Source organism: Nycticebus coucang, chromosome 8 (assembly GCF_027406575.1).
Source record: "Nycticebus coucang isolate mNycCou1 chromosome 8, mNycCou1.pri, whole genome shotgun sequence".
Classification (NCBI taxonomy): domain Eukaryota; kingdom Metazoa; phylum Chordata; class Mammalia; order Primates; family Lorisidae; genus Nycticebus; species Nycticebus coucang.
Window position 1 is genome coordinate 36448557 of NC_069787.1, and position 17526 is coordinate 36466082.

Consider the following 17526-nt stretch of genomic DNA (forward strand, 5'->3'; position numbering starts at 1 on the left):
AAAAATACTAAAAGAGAGTGCAGGAAAAACTCATGAAGAAATCCGTCTGGGCGAACATTTTATGAGGAGGACCCCCCCGGGCAATTGAAGCAACTTCAAAAATACACTACTGGGACCTGATCAAAGTAAAAAGCTTCTGCACAGCCAAGAACACAGTAAGTAAAGCAAGCAAACAGCCATTATAATGGGAGAAGATATTTGTAGGTTATGTTTCCAACAAAGGTTTAATAACCAGAATTCACAGAGAACTCAAACGTATAAGCAAGAAAAGAATAAGTGATCCCATCACAGGCTGGGCAAGGGACTTGAAGAGAAACTTCTCTGAAGAAAGGCGCATGGCCTGCAGACATATGAAAAAATGCTCATCATCTTTAATCATCAGAGAAATGCAAATCAAAACTACTTTGAGATACCATCTAACTCCAGTAAGATTAGCCTATATCACAATATCCCAAGACCAGAGGTGTTGGCATGGATGTGGAGAAAAGGGAACACTTCTTTTTTTTTTTTTTTTTTTTTTTTGTAGAGACAGAGTCTCACTTTATGGCCCTCAGTAGAGTGCCATGGCCTCACACAGCTCACAGCAACCTCCAACTCCTGGGCTTAAGCGATTCTCTTGCCTCAGCCTCCCGAGTAGCTGGGACTACAGGCGCCCACCACAACACCTGGCTATTTTTTGGTTGCAGTTTGGCTGGGGCCGGGTTTGAACCCGCCACCCTCGGTATATGGGGCCGGCGCCTTACCGACTGAGCCACAGGCGCCGCCTAAAAAGGGAACACTTCTACACTGCTGGTGGGAATGCAAATTAATACATTCCTTTTAGAAAGATGTTTGGAGAACACTTAGAGATCTAAAAATAGATCTGCCATTCAATCCTATAATTCCTCTAGTAGGTATAAACCCAGAAGACCAAAAATCACATTATAACAAAGATATTTGTACCAGAATGTTTATTGGAGCCCAATTCATAATTGCTAAGTCATGGAAAAAGCCCAAGTGTCCATCGATCCAGGAATGGATTAATAAACTGTGGTATATATACACCATGGAATATTATGCAGCCTTAAAGAAAGATAGAGACTTTACCTCTTTCATGTTTACATGGATGGAGCTGGAATATATTCTTCTTAGTAAAGTATCTCAAGAATGGAATAAAATGTATCCAATGTACTCAGCCCTACTATGAAACTTATTTATGGCTTTCACATGAAAGCTATAACCTAGTTACAACCTAAGAACATGGGGAATGGGGAGAGGGGAGGAGAGGGTGGGAGGAGGATGGGCGGAGGGAGAGTGATTGGTGGGATTACACCTGCAGTGCATCTTACAACTTAGTAAATGTAGAATATAAATGTCTTAATGCAATAACTAAGAAAATGCCAGGAAGGCTATGTTAACCAGTGTGATGAAAATGTGTCAAACGTTCTATAAAACTAGTGTATGGTGCCCCATGATGGCATTAATGTACACAGCTATGATTTAATAATAAAAAAAATTAAAAACCAAACAAAACTTTATTAGTATAATCAAGAAATTTTAGGTTTGGCACCTGCAGCTCAGTGCTTAGGGCACTGACCACATACACCAAGGCTGGTGGGTTTCAACCTGCCCTGGGCCTGCTAAACAACAACAACTGCAACAAAAAAATAGCCAGGTGTTGTGGCAGGCGACTATAGTCCCAGCTATTTGGGAGGCTGAGGCAAGAGAATTGCTTAAGCCCAAGAGTTTGAGGTTGCTGTGAGCTGTGATGTCATGGCACTGTATGGAGGGTAACACAATGAGACTTTGTCTCAAAAAAAAAAAATCTCTTTCCTCCTGCAGAGGAAAGTCATGGTTATTCTGCTACTAACATCTGATGTAATAATATTCAAATGGCTAAAGTTGCTTAAGAAATATTTAATCAGTAAATGTCCTTTGTAGGCCTTCAATAACACCCCTTCTTCAAATCACCACATACTTTCCAGCTATATAATTTAATTTATTACTTTATGTCCTAAACAGAGTTCCTTCATTTAGCAAAATGGAATACAAGTCTAGCTTTTTTCCTCCTCCTCTGGCCCTAACCTTCTCACACCTTATATCCTTTTTTGTTTTGTTTTGTGGTTTTGGATGGGGTGGGGCTTGAAACCCACCACCCCCAGTATACGGGGCTGGTGCCTTACTCCTTGAGCCACAGGTTCCACCCTATTCATTACATTCTTTAACTTTACTTGACTTCTTGCTCTTTCACTAAGGCTTTGCAAACCACTTTTTCCACTTTTAGTGTCTTCCCCTTTTGCCACTCATTTATATGGATTCTTTTTGTAAAATTTAACTCTCTTGAGAAATACATGATTCCCTTTACTTAAAGTTGCTTTGTTTTGTTTGTTTGCCATGTTGTCCAAGATAGAGTACCATGGCATCATCATAGCTCACAACAACTTCAATCTCTTAGGCTCAGGAAATCCTCTTGCCTCAGCCTCCTCAGTAGCTGGAACTACAGGCACCTGCCACTACACCTGGCTAGTTTTCCTATTTTTAATAGAGATGGGGTCTTGCTCTTACTCATGCTGGTCTTGAACTCCCGAGCTCAAGCAATCCACCTGCCCCAGCTTCTCAGAGTATTGGGATGACAGGCATGAGCCACCACATCCAGCCGAGTTGCTTCATTTATGCAGCTTTTTGCACTTCACCCACCTGGATTTGTTGATACACTGCCTTGAAATAAGTGCTGTCAATCTTTTTAACATGTTTATGTTGCATCTCCCAAAAGAGATTATAGACTCTTTAAGAGAATGTCTTCTAAAAATTCCATCTTGCTGAAGCACCTAGAACAGTGTTCACTTCATAAAAAGGTGCTGGATAAAGGTTGATGATTGATTGGCCTATATTTTTTGTTCCAGGAAAACCAGTATAACATAATTTCCACATTCTTTACTTCTTTAGCAGAATTTAAGGTGAGGACTGCAAACTTGTGGCAATTCTCACATTATTCAACTTTTCTTACTTTATAGAATGGGCAATAGCCACAGAAGTTGTGTTTTTGAGGTATGGTGGAGAATCAAATATAAGGCATCTAAGTACTTAACTAAAAAAAAAAACAGAGTTGTTGGAGTTAATAGTGAAACTAGACGTTGTTTTAGTTCATTTTCATGTCTCAAACAGGCTATCTACAAAGCTTCACTTTACTATCAAAGCCTACCATAAAACTTACGTAAATTGAAAAATACAAATGTGATGTAAAGTTTAAACTCACGCTACACTATGACAATCATTCCCACGAGTATCTATGAGTAATTGGAGAACTGGATAATACACAAATACAGCAGATGGGGGTGGTGGCGGTGGCGAAGAAGCCTCTATGGACAGCCTAAGGTCCGAAGGTAGCCTGTACTGGTCTTTCAATCCGTCCGCGGGGCGCTGATTAGATTCAGCACTCTGGCCAGCTCCCTATTCGCAGGGGTTATTGGCCTAAAGAGGCGTGAAGGAAGCCACCATCTGCTGCTTTGTATTAATAGTTTACCCAGAGGCAGGGCTGAAAGACAGCACGACAGGGTCAATACGCTAGATGTTGACGCGGCTGAGTTCTTGGGGTGTCTTTGTCTGATCTCGGGGTCCCCACTCCACCCAGATCCTCCAGGGAATCACCGTGGGGGAAGCACTGAGCAACTAGAAACCCTTCTATTATTTCTCTGTAGACTCGCTATAGCAGAAAGTAATCGCAATTGGGAATTGAAAAAGATTCATCATAGCTTTTGCGGGGTAGGCGGGGGATGGGGGCGTTCAAGTTAAATGGTTGAGCTGCATGGTCGACACACCAATTCACTCCAAATCAGATTCACGTTTAATTAGAGTAGAAGCAGACGGAGTAATTTGCAGGAATCAGTTTACACAGGTGGGACGAACACGCTGCCCAGCCCCCACCGCCCCCACGTCCCAGGTGTACAGAAGCCTGAGGGTTCGACTTGGACCCTTTCTGATCCGTGCGGGATCTGGTGGACTTCCTTTAAGTGAAATGCTTTGATTTAACGTTTCTGAATAGACAACCTGCTCTTGGCTGGCAGGAAGCACCGCTGGGTTCATTTCATCCTCCCCCAAGAACTTTTTGTCCGAGAGAGGGAAGAGGGGAACAGACAAGGAGAGCTGGGGATCAAGAAGAAAATTTCCCACAAAGGGGAGGGGGCGGAAGGCGTTAGGGTCAGAAGTTCTGAGGCTCTGAGGCTCTGGGGACTCTCGGCACTCTCCTCCCTCCAGCCCTCTGCAGCAGCCCTGTACGCTGCGGACACGGGAGAGTTAAGCCAATAAACACGTAAGCGCCGCTCCCTCCCCAATCGGCAAGATGCCTCTTCGGCTCTTGGCTGCATCGACAGCTTGCAACACTCGGCATCTTTTCTGGAGGCGCCTCCTTCAGCGGCTGCAGATGGCATCCGGCTGCCGGCTCGGGGCTCGAAATTGATTCTGCCCCTTGCCCACCTTCGGGTTCGCGGACGTACCTCTCACTTCCCCTCCTCCCCCTGCGCTCCTGGTGCTGAGCCCAGCTCGCAACCGCCAGGCAGAAGAAGCAGTCGCGGCGGCCGAGGCTGAGCAGCAGCGCGCTTGCTCCCTGACCCGGGAGAAGCGCCCAGCCGGGAGAGCTGACCCCCGGCTGCCTCCAGCGCCCTCCACTTTTCGCACCCCAAGCCGGGGACTCCAAGGACCCCTTTCCCAGGCGCCACCATGCTGGACCCTTCGTCCAGCGAAGAAGAATCAGATGAGATCGTGGAGGAGGACAGTGGCAAGGAGGTACTCGGCTCGGCCGTGTCCAGCGCGCGCCTGTCTCCCAGCCGCACCAGCGAGGGCTCGGCCAGCGGCACCGGGCTGGGGGGCGGCGGCGCTGGCGCCGGGATGGGCGCAGGCGGCGGCGGGGGCAGCGGCGCGAGCAGCGGCGGCGGGGCCGGAGGGCTGCAGCCTAGCAGCCGCGCCGGCGGCGGCCGGCCCTCCAGCCCCAGCCCGTCGGTGGTGAGCGAGAAGGAGAAGGAAGAGTTGGAGCGGCTGCAGAAAGAGGAGGAGGAGAGGAAGAAGAGGCTGCAGCTCTATGTGTTCGTGATGCGCTGCATCGCCTACCCCTTCAACGCCAAGCAGCCCACCGACATGGCTCGCCGGCAGCAGAAGGTAGGTGCGCCTGGGAGGCCCAGGGAGCAGCTCCAGAACGTCGCCGGGCGGGCGGGGCGAACAATGGGAGCTGGCGGAGCAGCTGGAGAGGAGGAGCAGAAGAAGGTGGAGACCGCGCCCTAGGAAAAGGGCTACGAGGCCCCCTCCCAGCGACTGGCTCGGCCAGGCCAGGCCCGGCCCAAGCCCAGCGCCGCCCGGGGCGCGCCAGGAGCTGTCTGGGACCTGCGAGGGGCCTGGAGCGCAGCGCAGCGCGCCCGAACCTCCCAGCCCGAGAGCGTCGGGGATCGAGGCGGCAGGTCCTGCTTTGTCGCCTGGGAGGCTGGGGAGTGACTTGCAGCCCGCGGCTCCCAGAGAGGCCTTGCTGGCTCGCAGGGCTCCCAGCGCTCTCCAGCGGCGGGCGGCTGCGCTCGGCTCCAGGCCCGCCCTCCTGGGCGTGCGCTCGGCGGGCGGGGACCCGGCAGGTGGGGGCGCCGCTGTAGAGGCTGAAGAGTGTCTGGGAGCCACTCTCGGCTCACGCGGGTAGGGAGCAGCCGCAGGGGCAGGCGGGAGACAGCAAACCCTGAAGGCGAAGCTTCCCGTGACTCTGCGAAGGGCTCGCTCCCCTCCCTGCGCTCGCCAGCTGACCCCCCACTAGGCTAGGGTCACCTTAGGACCCCGGGCACGGTTCCCTCCGGTTGGGGTTCTCTCCTATCCCCCTGACCCTTCCTCACTAACTCCAAAGCAAGAGAACGCCTCCTGATCCTCCCTCGCGGGGTCAGCCTCTCCACCTTGCTCTCTTTGACCCTCCTCTCCTCTTCCCAAGGTGACTTCGCCGCCACCTTCTGGCTTGCCCAGGCCCTCCAAGCCCTACCGCTTCTGGCTGGCTGAAGTACAGCTGCAAAAAGCCTCGCAATTATAGGCATCAAAAAGCTTTTTGTGTCTGAGGCGAGGGCAAGGCTGGGGCGGCTCCGGGCTGCCTTTGATGTGTAAAAAAAAAAAAAAGAAAGAAAGAAAAAAGTGCCTATTTCTAACGGCTGTTCTCCAGCTAGAGCAATGGGTTACTGGTGGGGTTACTGCTGGATGAGGGGCACTCAGAACCCGGTGGGAGTGAGTTGCTGACAAACGTTCTATTCTGTCTCTTACATGAATCTGCCACTCTTGACCTAACACAAAAGCCAAAGCCCCCAGAGGGGCGAAGTGAGAAGCAGTCCCGACCCCAGCAAGACTGTCCAGACTAGTTTCTTAAAATAGTGAATTTCTCTGTTGCTGCTGTTTAAGACTGAATTACATGGTGCTGTAGTGGAGTATTAGCCTTTCCGTATTTATCCACCCTTATCTTGAGTTAGCACAGATTTCTCTGTTTGTTTTGCTTACGCATGTACACACGCCACCCAGCACCGCTGATTTATTTCAGCTATTACAAGCTTGGACATTAGTTTTATTTAAAGATAGAATTAATTCTGGCTGAGAAACAGCAGGTGGGCTACACGCACACCTCACTGCCTCCCCTGTCTGTGCCTCCTTGCTTTTTCAGTCTGTATTTTGGACTCCAGTAGAGTAAAAGTATTCTTAGAGCAGTAAAAGTTTTGCAGATATTGTTTTAAAGTTGATGAGTTAGGTCCACAAGGTGGATGTTTCACATTTCAGAAATTATAATGGTAATTGTCTCTTTATAACATGGGAAATTCTATCTCCAAAGTCTATCCCATTAATAGCACCAACCAAAGATGTCCTATTACTTTGGCAATGAAAGCTGTTGTGATTTAAATGAAAGTTTTTTTTTTTTCCCATTATTAGCCAAATGCTCTAGAGACCTTTTCTTTCAGGCGTTAGTCCAGGGAAAGCAATCCCTCATAGACCCTGTTCTTCTAAAGAGATCATGAAAAGCCACCTAAGAGAGATGTGCGTGAAACCAAGTTTCCCTGATCTAATTGTATATTTGACCTGCATCCATTCAAAGTGGTGGTTTTGAGGGGCAAGCTAGTTTTGTTTATACACATTTTTTAGTTATTGCAGCAAACTATCACTAAATACATATCCTAACAAAGCTACCCCGGGGCTATTTGCTATACTGGAAAGCTTAATATCTATCTCCTTGTTACAAAACAAAAAACAAATTCTTCCATTTTCACTTTAAGTTTTTAATGCTTTTCTGGAAAAGAGTGTTTTGCTGTTCTCCAAGTGAAAAGGTTGGAAATCTATTTTTTTTTTTATTTAATGAGCAATCATTGAAAGTAATTAAAAAGTTTAATGTATAATCATTGTGACAAAATATAAAGCTAGCAAATAGGGTTGATGAACTAAGATTAGTCTAGGAGAAAGATAAATAAGCTGTAAACTAAACAGGAGTTGATAGTAGAATAGAAATGGATGAAGGAGAAAAAGCCAGAAGATGACTGATGTAGAGAAAGGCGCAGGGTCACGTGGGGCGAGGGAGAGGGAACTGTCTGTGAACAGGAACGCCGAATTAGGGAAAAGAAGAGACCATATTAGAAAGAGCATAATGTACTTTATGAAACCAAATAGTCTATATCATAATACTGGCTACCATTTCTCAAGTACCTACTATGTGCAAGGCACTTAAAAAATCCAATTTATTTTTTAAAAAATGATTTAAGAATAGGTTGAGGTTTTCTTTAGAACAGTTTTAGATTCACTGAAAAATTGAGTTAATAGTACAGAGAGTTCCTAGGTACCCCAGATCCGGTTTTCCCAGTTATTATCTTATAGTAGTAGAGTACAGTTGTTACTGTGAATATTGAATCAAATTAGTGAATATTGATTATATTATTAACTAGATGGTCTATAGTTTATTCAGATTTCCTTAGTTTTACTGAAATTCCTTTTTCTGTTCTTAGGTCCTTTCTAATTCTCCTAATAACTCTGACAATGTGCAAATTGCCATTCTCGTTTTTTAGAGAGAAAACTGAGTCTCGGGGGTTTTGTACATTACCTAAAGTACTATGTAGATAGGGAAAAAGAGTGAGACTTGAGATGTGGAACACTCTAACTCCAAACCCTATTCTTTTAATGAGAGACTAGCCAGAAATATTCTAGGATAAAAGCAGAACCCTGCCATCCTGACATCATTTTACCCAAGTGGTGTGTTCTGAGGACTTTTTTACCCACAATTGTACTATTAGAGTTGAGAGAGGGCCCCCACTTTTCCTCTGGGCAGCTATCAAATTTAGACACCATGGAGCACCTAATAAGTAATCTCATAAAGAAGAAGGAGAAGGATGGGCTGTGAGCAGGTAAATGTGGACACCAGACTGTGTCAGCCTTTCTATGAGGTTCAAGCTCAAAGGAAAACAAACAAACAAACAAAACCACCTTTTAGCTCAGAACAATTGGGAAGGATCATGAGGAAAAGGTACCATTGCGTGAACAATTTTAATAGTTACTTACTTTCATTTCACTTTTTCTGGGAAAATTATAACACCCAGTTAAAAGAGGGGAATTTAAACAGACTGTGTGAAAAAAAATTTATAATTTATAGGCATATTTTGCTTGCATACTGTGAATCTAAATGTAACATGGTGGTAATGTTAATTTATGACCAAAACAGAAATCTCACCACCAGACTGCAACAATATCTTTCAGCAGTTCACAGAAGTGACAATTTGGATTTTTTTTTTCTTTTGTCAACATGGTACAGTGTATACCTAGAAGTTGGCATTGCAAAGCTGTACCATATGTTTCTAAATTATGTAGTAAAGATGATGGGTGGCTGGGTGGCTACCTCGTGTGAACTAGCTACTTATAGGGGATCTAAAAGCAGGCACTGTAAACAACTCTGTGTAATATTTAGATTGACATGACCACATTTTTTAATTGGATTGAATTAGTGCCTAGATTCCAAATAGTCTAAAATGAGTACATGTATGCACATATAGGTATGTATACATGTGTGTCTGTGTCTGTATATAAATAAGGAAAGGGCCAACCCTAACACTCTGTTTGCTGTATGGCAACTCCTATGTCATTCAAGAGGAATTATGACTGGACCAAATCTGTTGTAAATTCAAGCTACTCACTTCTGTGTGATTCAGCTTATATCTCTCCATGAAACTGTGGCTAATGTTGAGTCATTGCTAGTCATGGAAATTCCATCTTTATTCAATTGCTTATTTGATTTTGTTAGGGAAAGACTCAAAAGCCATACCATTCACAAAATTTAAAACCTAGGGATAGAGAACTGCACATGTGTGTGTAAGTGTGTATGAGACAGAGAATTTTAAATAATCGTGACTCATCTATTCAGATATGTTTGAAGGCAGTTGGTTTGCTCCACTATTCAAAATTCTTAAGACTTGCTTTGTTAATGAAACATCATTTGTATTGTAAAAAAATAAAATATTTAACCTTTCAAGAGAACTAAGATACTGTTTAAACCAAATTTTCTTTAAACAGAGTTGTATGTTTATTGTATGTTTATCTCATCATCAGGGGAAGAACTGAATTATTTAAATATTCCTTTTGGCATTTACCCCCCAGATTCCTTGATGCAGTGTCATACACTGATGATACTAGCATGGACTTTCTGAAGATGCAGAAAAAAGTAACGACGGGTTCTTGCTTCCTTATACACCTGGAATAACCTTATGCTTCCCTAAGACCAGAGTAAAGAACAAAGGAAATAGTCTGTTCCTAAAGAATTATATTATGTAAGATGGTAAAAGTGAAATGAGTTAGAGATCTTTCCTCCACCAAATCCAACCCAATACACATTCACAGGTTATTGAAGCATAACCAGTATTTGCAATGTGGGGCCAGGTGTCTATAAAACTTAACCTGGAATGATGAGAGTTCTAATAGAATTAGACTCTAAACAAGTGACTCATGGCACCAAGCTGACCCCTAGGCTTGGAGGAAGAACAAAAAGGTACCAATGAGAGATGTCTTCTTAATTGGGGAAGCTGTGTTCTAGTTTGGAAGACAATATACATATATGCTGAAGAAGTTCAATAAGTAAGTGTTCATTATAAGATGCTGATCATAGGTACTAAAGTGGGGAAAGGACAAAGAATACATGTACACATGTAGGATGGGATAGAAGAGTAGGGGAAATCTACATAGAGAAAGTAGACTTAGAATTAGGTCTTAAAAAATAAATATGATTTTTGGTAAGCATAGGAAAAACAAGTCTTCTGGCCTGGAGAAGACCATGAGGAGCCAAAATATGGAAAGGAGTCATTGTTTGACACTATCAGACTTTTATGGTCCCAAGTAACAGAAGTACAACTCAAATGGCTTAATCAAAAAAGAGGGTGTGACTGCAGGTATGGCTGGATCTAGGAGCTCAAATGACTTCCACAACAGAATGAAAAAAGGTAACTGATAAGGGGAAAGAATGTACAGGTTGAGTATCACTAATATGAAAATCTAAAATCTGAAACTTCTTAATTGTGACATGATGCTCAAAGGAAATGCTCGTTGGAGCATTTTGTATTTTGGTCTTTTGGATTAGGGATGCTTAACAGGTAAGTATAATTCAAATTTTCCAAAATCCAAAAAAATAAAGAACGTTCCTTGTCCCAGGCATTTAGGGTAATGTATACTCAACCTGTATATTGAAACCTGTGCTGGAGCTCTAACACTATCATTAGTAAATTACTGATTGTAGGCAAGTCTTTCTCTATCTCTGGGGTAATTTCTTAGTCTTCCATGGGAAGAAGGGAATGAAGAAGCCTCAAATAATTTCCAATGTCTCCTCCAGATGTAATAGTCAATAGTTCTTTCTAGACAATGACATTATTCATTATGGAGACTTGTGAGTTCATTTAAACTTGTATTTAGGTTCACTTTTACAAAAAATCATCACAAAATAAGGCAGTGTCTTCAAAGAATCCAAGATAAAGTTAGAATTTGTTAGTCCAACTATACCCAAGTTTTCAGATGAAGTAAAATTTCAGAAAGTTATAAGACTACAGACTACAGGAGATATCATTTTAAACTCTGGCCTGTGAGTTGAAACTGATCCACAAATATATTTTTGTCTACAAAGAATTTTTCAAATAAAAATATCCATTTACATTAATGGTATTGACTATTACTAATACAAATGAACTCACAAAATGTGATTTGTGTTTAGGATGTATGATTGTGTATAAGATATAGATGTGTGTAAAAGTTCATCTAGTAAAAAAACTCACAGAAGTAGATAACATGAAATAGGGCATATTTAAAACTATCAAAATATTTCACATAAAAATCTGGATTTCTGGCTTCTCTTACAATTGAAGATGCAGCAACACTGGGCCTGAGTTTGCATGGATTTGCAAAAAGCAAAAGAAATAAGACTATCCAGCCTTCACTTAAATTATGGAATGTCAGTCACTTTTAACTACAATATACTTAGGAGGAACAACACATACATCTGGATGGTAGGTCACCAGCTATCTGGCTCTTGCCAACACCGTGTCTTCTTAACATTGCTCAGTAAATACCAGTGATCTGACACTGGTCCTTGGAATTTGGAACTCTCTGTTCCCTGTCTCTGGCCACTGTAATAGTTTGCTTGTTAGAATTAAATTGATAGTTTCTGCAGAATTAGAGGGATGATGATCCAGAATTATTATTTTTTTACTTGTCAGTCTAAGCATGTGAAATAATTACTTTTCTGTTCTTTGTAAGTAGGGAGAGGGGGATGAGGTCAGCCAGCAGTTGAGTTTGGTTGCTGCTCCTGATATCTTAGTGGACAGTGGAGGACATTGCAAAGTCTGGTGCATGTGTGACTGCAGGCAGGGCTAAGAGAGACAGTGTTTAAGAGTATAGACTCTGAAATTAGAATGGCCAGGTTTGTTTCTTGGCTGTCCCCCTAACTGGCTCTGTGATTGTGGGAAATCTGCTTAACCTCTCTGAGGATCACTTTACTCATCAGTGACATAGGGCTAGTAGTGTTACCTCAATATTCAGTTCTGGTGAAAATTGAGATCATGCAGTTAAGGTCTTGGAACAATATGTGGCATGTGGTAAGTGAAATGGAAATGTTTTAGCTCTTGTTATTGCTAAGTTATGTGCAATATTATTTTTATCTGTGAAAGGACTGAGCAAGTTAATATATATGAAGTACTGGCTACAGCAAACCCTATATTCATTATTATTAACATCAAAAGCAGACCCAGAAGGCAGGTGATTATGGTTAGAGTATTACGTATAAACCACATGGGGTCAAAGGTATAGTTCCTCTTGCATTGAGACATTTTGCTAGTATTTCTTTGGACAAGAAGCAGGGGCCCTTTTTCCTGGCTTTAAAGGCTCAATTTGAACAAAAACAGCATAGGTAAGTTTCCCAGGGGATTTTTTAAATCGCTAATGCCAAGCACACATTCACAGAAAGATTTGCCATAGCTTATCAGAAGACTCCAGTAAAAGCGTCATGGCCACCCAACCAGTAAATGATGGGGCCCTCAGATTCCCTTATTTTCCCATGATGCTCACCATCATTGACTAAGTCACCTGCCTTTTTCAAGTCTTAATATTTTGGTCTTCATTCAAATAGCTCTTTTAAAAATATCCATTTACATTAATGGTATTGACTATTACTAATACAAATGAACTCACAAAATGTGATTTGTGTTTAGGATGTATGTTTGTGGATAAGATATAGATGTGTGTAAAAGTTCATCTAGTAAAAAAAACTCACATAAGTAGATAACAAGAAATAGAGCATCATGGCTTTGATCTCCAACTTGATAAGCTATCAGTCTCTGGTTCAAATCCCTGGTCATCTTTGTGACCTGTTGGCTGTGTGACATTAGGTACATTATCAATCTCTTTAGTTTCCACATCTGTTAAATGGGGAAAAATAATATCAAGGATTGCAAGAGAAGAAGCATGTTAAATGTGTAATTAATCTTTAATATAGGGTAAAATGTTGTGCAAATGCTATCAGTAAAAGTATTTTTACATTTTTATCCATCAAACTCTTCCATACTGTTTCATACTACAATATCGTGGCTTATGCTGTTTTTCATTCCAAAACATCTTTCTCAGTTTTTTTCACCTCATTCCTTCTTGTTCATCTTTTCATTAACACAAGTGTTATCTCCATTAGAAAAACCTTCTCCAAACCTTTATATTGGGCTAAGCACTGCCACAACTTCCTAGTCAATCTCGTTTTTACCTCCTATACATTAAATTTAAATTACTTTTTAGCTGTGCCTCTGTCTCAATAGACTACAGGAACTCCAAAGACAGGGATATCATTGTATTCTTCTTTCATTCCCCACATTCCACAACAGTGCCTGGCTCACAGTATGTGTTCTGTGAGTTATTTAGCTGTTGACACATCACAGTGGCTTTATTTCCTGAGTTTCTAATGAGAGGAAGTGAAGGAGTCTTAAATATAGTCTGCTTCTATTATAGAGACACAGTGAGTTTTACTTTGATAACAACTCAGTGAAATAATATGAAAGGCAACCTGATTACCAAATGGCTTCAAAATAATACATGTTACAGAAACATATTATTATCTCCCAATTTGGCTTGTTTATAATTGAAAAATTTATACATCCATTATGGAGAAAAGTCATCTTTTAAAGGCCATAAACAGTTATGAATTTCTTGCAGTGGCTGAATCCCAGTTGAACTTGAATCACCATAGTGTGTGTTTAAGTGGTCAAACAATAAAATCAGAAAGAGCCAAAGCGAACACTAATTTTTTCAGATTGTGGGTATGTATTCTTTAGTAACTTTCACTTAATTTTGCTTTGGGGGGAGGAGAAAAGGGAGGTGACAGTCAACAACTTATGCTACTGAAATTAACCTGTTAAAAATTTATCAGTCACAGTGTTGCCAAAGTTGTATCATGGAATCTATAAGTTGTGTGTGTGCGTGTATATATGTAACATATATATTAGACACAAATACACTTTATTGTCTCTACTTTTATTCTCTTATGAGATTTTGGCATTATTTTCTCCATTCTTTTATTGTAAGTTACCTAACGTCCTTTCTGGAGTAGTTAGGATATAAATAACTAATAACTGTAGAATGATTGCATATTAGATGTAGTAATAGAATCTGATAGGCATATTAAAAAAGTAAAACTGCTTCTTAGGTGTGGACTTTTCTGATAGCATTTACAAGTCAAAAGCAAAATTACCTTTGCTGTGTTATTCCTTCTATTTTAACAAGCAGGAGAAAGGTTTAAAACAAATTGAATTATCAAGCCCTCAAGTGTTCCAATCTGCCAGCTACTATTCTACAATTGAAAGATAAGGAGTAAATTGATAACGTATCGATGCCCCTTCAGCAGTGTATGGGAGGAAAATATCAACGTATCATGCAGTGTTTCTCAGAGTCACTTCTGTGCAGTAGGGAAATTCTCAGATATTTTAAAGTTAACTTTTTTTTTTTTTTAAACTCATAAGTGTTCCAGGAGTGCATGCTAAGTTGTAAACCTTTCAGGGGCTATAGTGCTTTCGGAAAGACAATAAGATTTTGGCAAACACAGAGAGGTCCAGAGAATCTACCGTGTCACTTAAGAAAGCAAAGTGAAAACATTGAAAATTCTTGCAAATAATTATGCCTTCTGTTGCCCATGTAGAAAAACAGCTTTTTGGTGTGGATGGTAGGCATAGACTTGTTTAAGCAAATGAGTTGAAATATATCTTGAACAACTACATTGGCGATTTTTCTGACAAGTACAGCAACTGTTGTCTATAAGGCAGTGTGTCATAACATACTGTGTTCCAAACATTTCTTGGGGGTTCTTCCATATTCAATTTTTGTTTGTTATGCATCCTCAGGCAACATTGTTTTGAGCCACTTCTACATACAAGAAACTCTCTAAGTCTTGTAAGAAGAATATACAAAGACATTTTAAACAGCCTTTTTGACCTGAAAGAACCTAGCAGTCTAGTTGAGAAGTTGAGGATATGGTGACTGTATGAATCTTAAATATTGGTGTTTTCTAGGTTTCCATTCTTGGCCCTTGTTAGGCATTTTTGTGCACATCCCCCAAAACTTATGTCAAAGTACTAACCCCCAGGACCTCAGAATGTGAGCTTATTTTGAGGTGGGGTCTTTGCAGATTATGATGAGGTCAGTAGGGTGGGACCTAATCCATTGTGACTGATGTCCTTATAAAGAGGGGAACTTTGACCACAGAGATGCACACAGGGAGAACGTGAAGAGGAGTGCAGAGATTGGGGTGATGCTTCTACAAGCAAGGGCTGTCAAAGATTGCCACCAAATTACCAGAAGCTAAGAGAGAGGCATGGAACAGTCTTCTAGCCCTCTGAAGTAACCAACTCTGCTCCCACCTTGATCTGATCACCTCTTAGCCTCTGACAATAAATTGTTTAGGCCACCGCATTTGAGGTCCTTTGTTATGGCAGCCCTAGCAAACAAATTCAGCCCTCCTCTCACGTCTGTTCCACCTCTCTTGGCAACTTCATTATTGACCATGGCTGTAGCTACTAATGTCTCTATGCTTAGAAATCTCAAGCCTTTGTCTCCAGCACAGGTCTGTCACGGGACTGCCAAACCTGCACACGGAGACATTTGCATCGGTACTTCTGAAGGTGTGGCTGCAAACAGGTACAGGTTAGTGAATGTTTTGTTAGGAACTTGGACTAGAACTTAAGTCAACTTGCTGCTTTCTTCTGCAAGAAACTCTTGCCATTAAAAAAAAATTGTCAGCTGAATTGTACAGTGTGCCAAGTGATGAAGTCGATGTTTCTGGTACATGCACTTTCTCTCAGTAAGGGCCAATAGCAGGCAGGTCAGAGACAGCACAGGTCCACAGGCCACACTTGGAAGAGCATTGACCTCATCGGCATCTCCCATAGATATCATCAGAACACTCGACAATAAAATGTATCTTATTAACCCAGATTCTTTCCCCCTCTATTTTCTAACTCAGTGAATGGACTAGCAATGCTACTATAAAACTAAGCTGTCGAAGGCAGTAATGTGCAACTCAATTTTAAATCTTTACTGTTGCTCACTCTTATTGCTAAATGATGGACCCTTTAGTCAATGTTCATCTGGGGAAAAGATTCATTTTTTTCTCCTCCTCATCACCATCACTAATGTCCTACTTTGGAACCCCAGGACTGCTTTCATGGCCTTTTGCAGTAACTTTCTAACCTCTCTTAGCCATTCTCCACCCAGCTTCCAGAGTGACCTTTTTGAAACATAAATCCAATCATGGCCCAGATTATTCTATAGCTTTCTGTTTCCTACACTGGATAAAATATAAACTTACTTTCAAGGAATAAGAAGGCCTTCCCTCCCCATTCAGCCTTGACTCCTGTAGTTTTTCTGTACTTACCTTTGGCTTCAGCTCATTAAACCACTTAACATCCCTGTGCTGTTCTATGCCCCCCCACCCAATCCCCATGTCTCAGTATCATTGCCTTCCTGTTTGAAAAGCCCTCTCCACCTTGCCTCCTTCCATTGCTCTTTTAGGTAGAAGATGGCACTCAGTTATTTTAAAGAACAAGAATAAATAGTAAGAGTCAGGCTTGATGGCTCACACCTGTAATCCTAGCACTCCGGGAAGCCCAGGCAGGAAGATCACTTGAGCTCAGGAGTTTGAGATCAGCCTGAGCAAGAACAAGACCCTGTCTCTACTAAAAATGGAAAAATTTGCCAGGCATTGTGGTGGACACCTGTAGTCCCAGCTGCAGAGGAAGTAGAGGCAGGAGGATCACTTGAACCCAGGAGTTTGAGCTTACCGTGAACTAGGCTGACACCAAGGTACTTAGCCTGGGCAACAGAGTGATACTCTGTCTCAAAAATAAAAAAATTTTAAAAAATAGTAAGCATTCATTGTATCTTTACTCTCTGAAGTCACAATTCTAGATATTTTAAAAGCTTTATTATTTAATCTTTATAGTAACCCTACAAAATAGGTAAGCATCATCTCAGTCCTACAGATGAGGAAACCAAGAGGCAAAGCAGGTAAGGAATGTTTCTTAGGTCAAACATTTAGTAAGCAGTGGCCCCGGTGGTCTGACTCCAGCCTGCATGCTTCCCCACGTGCTGTGTGAACAACATTGGAGATGTCACATACCTCACTTCCTCAGATACTTGTCTTCTTTCTTTTGACTCTTTGGAGGTCATTCATTTAGTCCCCAGGTGTCTGACAGACGTGTGTATGCAAATCGATGCTAAGTCAATAAGTAATGCATGATGCAGATTATTCAGAGAACACATACGTTAACCCCCCTGAGCTGATCCCATTATTTCTTTAATAGCAAAGTGAGGTCCAGTGCAGTGACGCTGGTTGACCCAACTACATCTAGGGCATCATTGTACTGCCTATCTCAGATTTATAATAAGAATGACCTGGGCCATGGCAGCAGAGTTTATATTTAAAAATTATATTATTTGATTTAGTACATATTTATTTTAATTTTTACTCATTTGATTGCAGTCTTTTGAAGGCTACAATAATTTACA

The 17526-nt window shown here is 41.8% G+C and overlaps 1 protein-coding gene across 13 annotated transcripts in view; it reads left to right on the forward strand.

Annotated features, from left to right (window-relative positions):
- Window positions 1–4268: 4268 nt before the first annotated feature.
- The window catches only part of CADPS (calcium dependent secretion activator), a 499139-nt gene continuing 485881 nt past the window's right edge, over window positions 4269–17526 (forward strand). For all 13 annotated transcript variants that reach the window (XM_053599820.1, XM_053599828.1, XM_053599822.1 and 10 more), the window contains exon 1: window positions 4269–5130. In XM_053599820.1, the coding sequence (XP_053455795.1) occupies window positions 4696–5130 (435 nt within the window). In that variant the 5' untranslated portion in view covers window positions 4269–4695. The remainder of the gene's footprint in view (window positions 5131–17526) is intronic.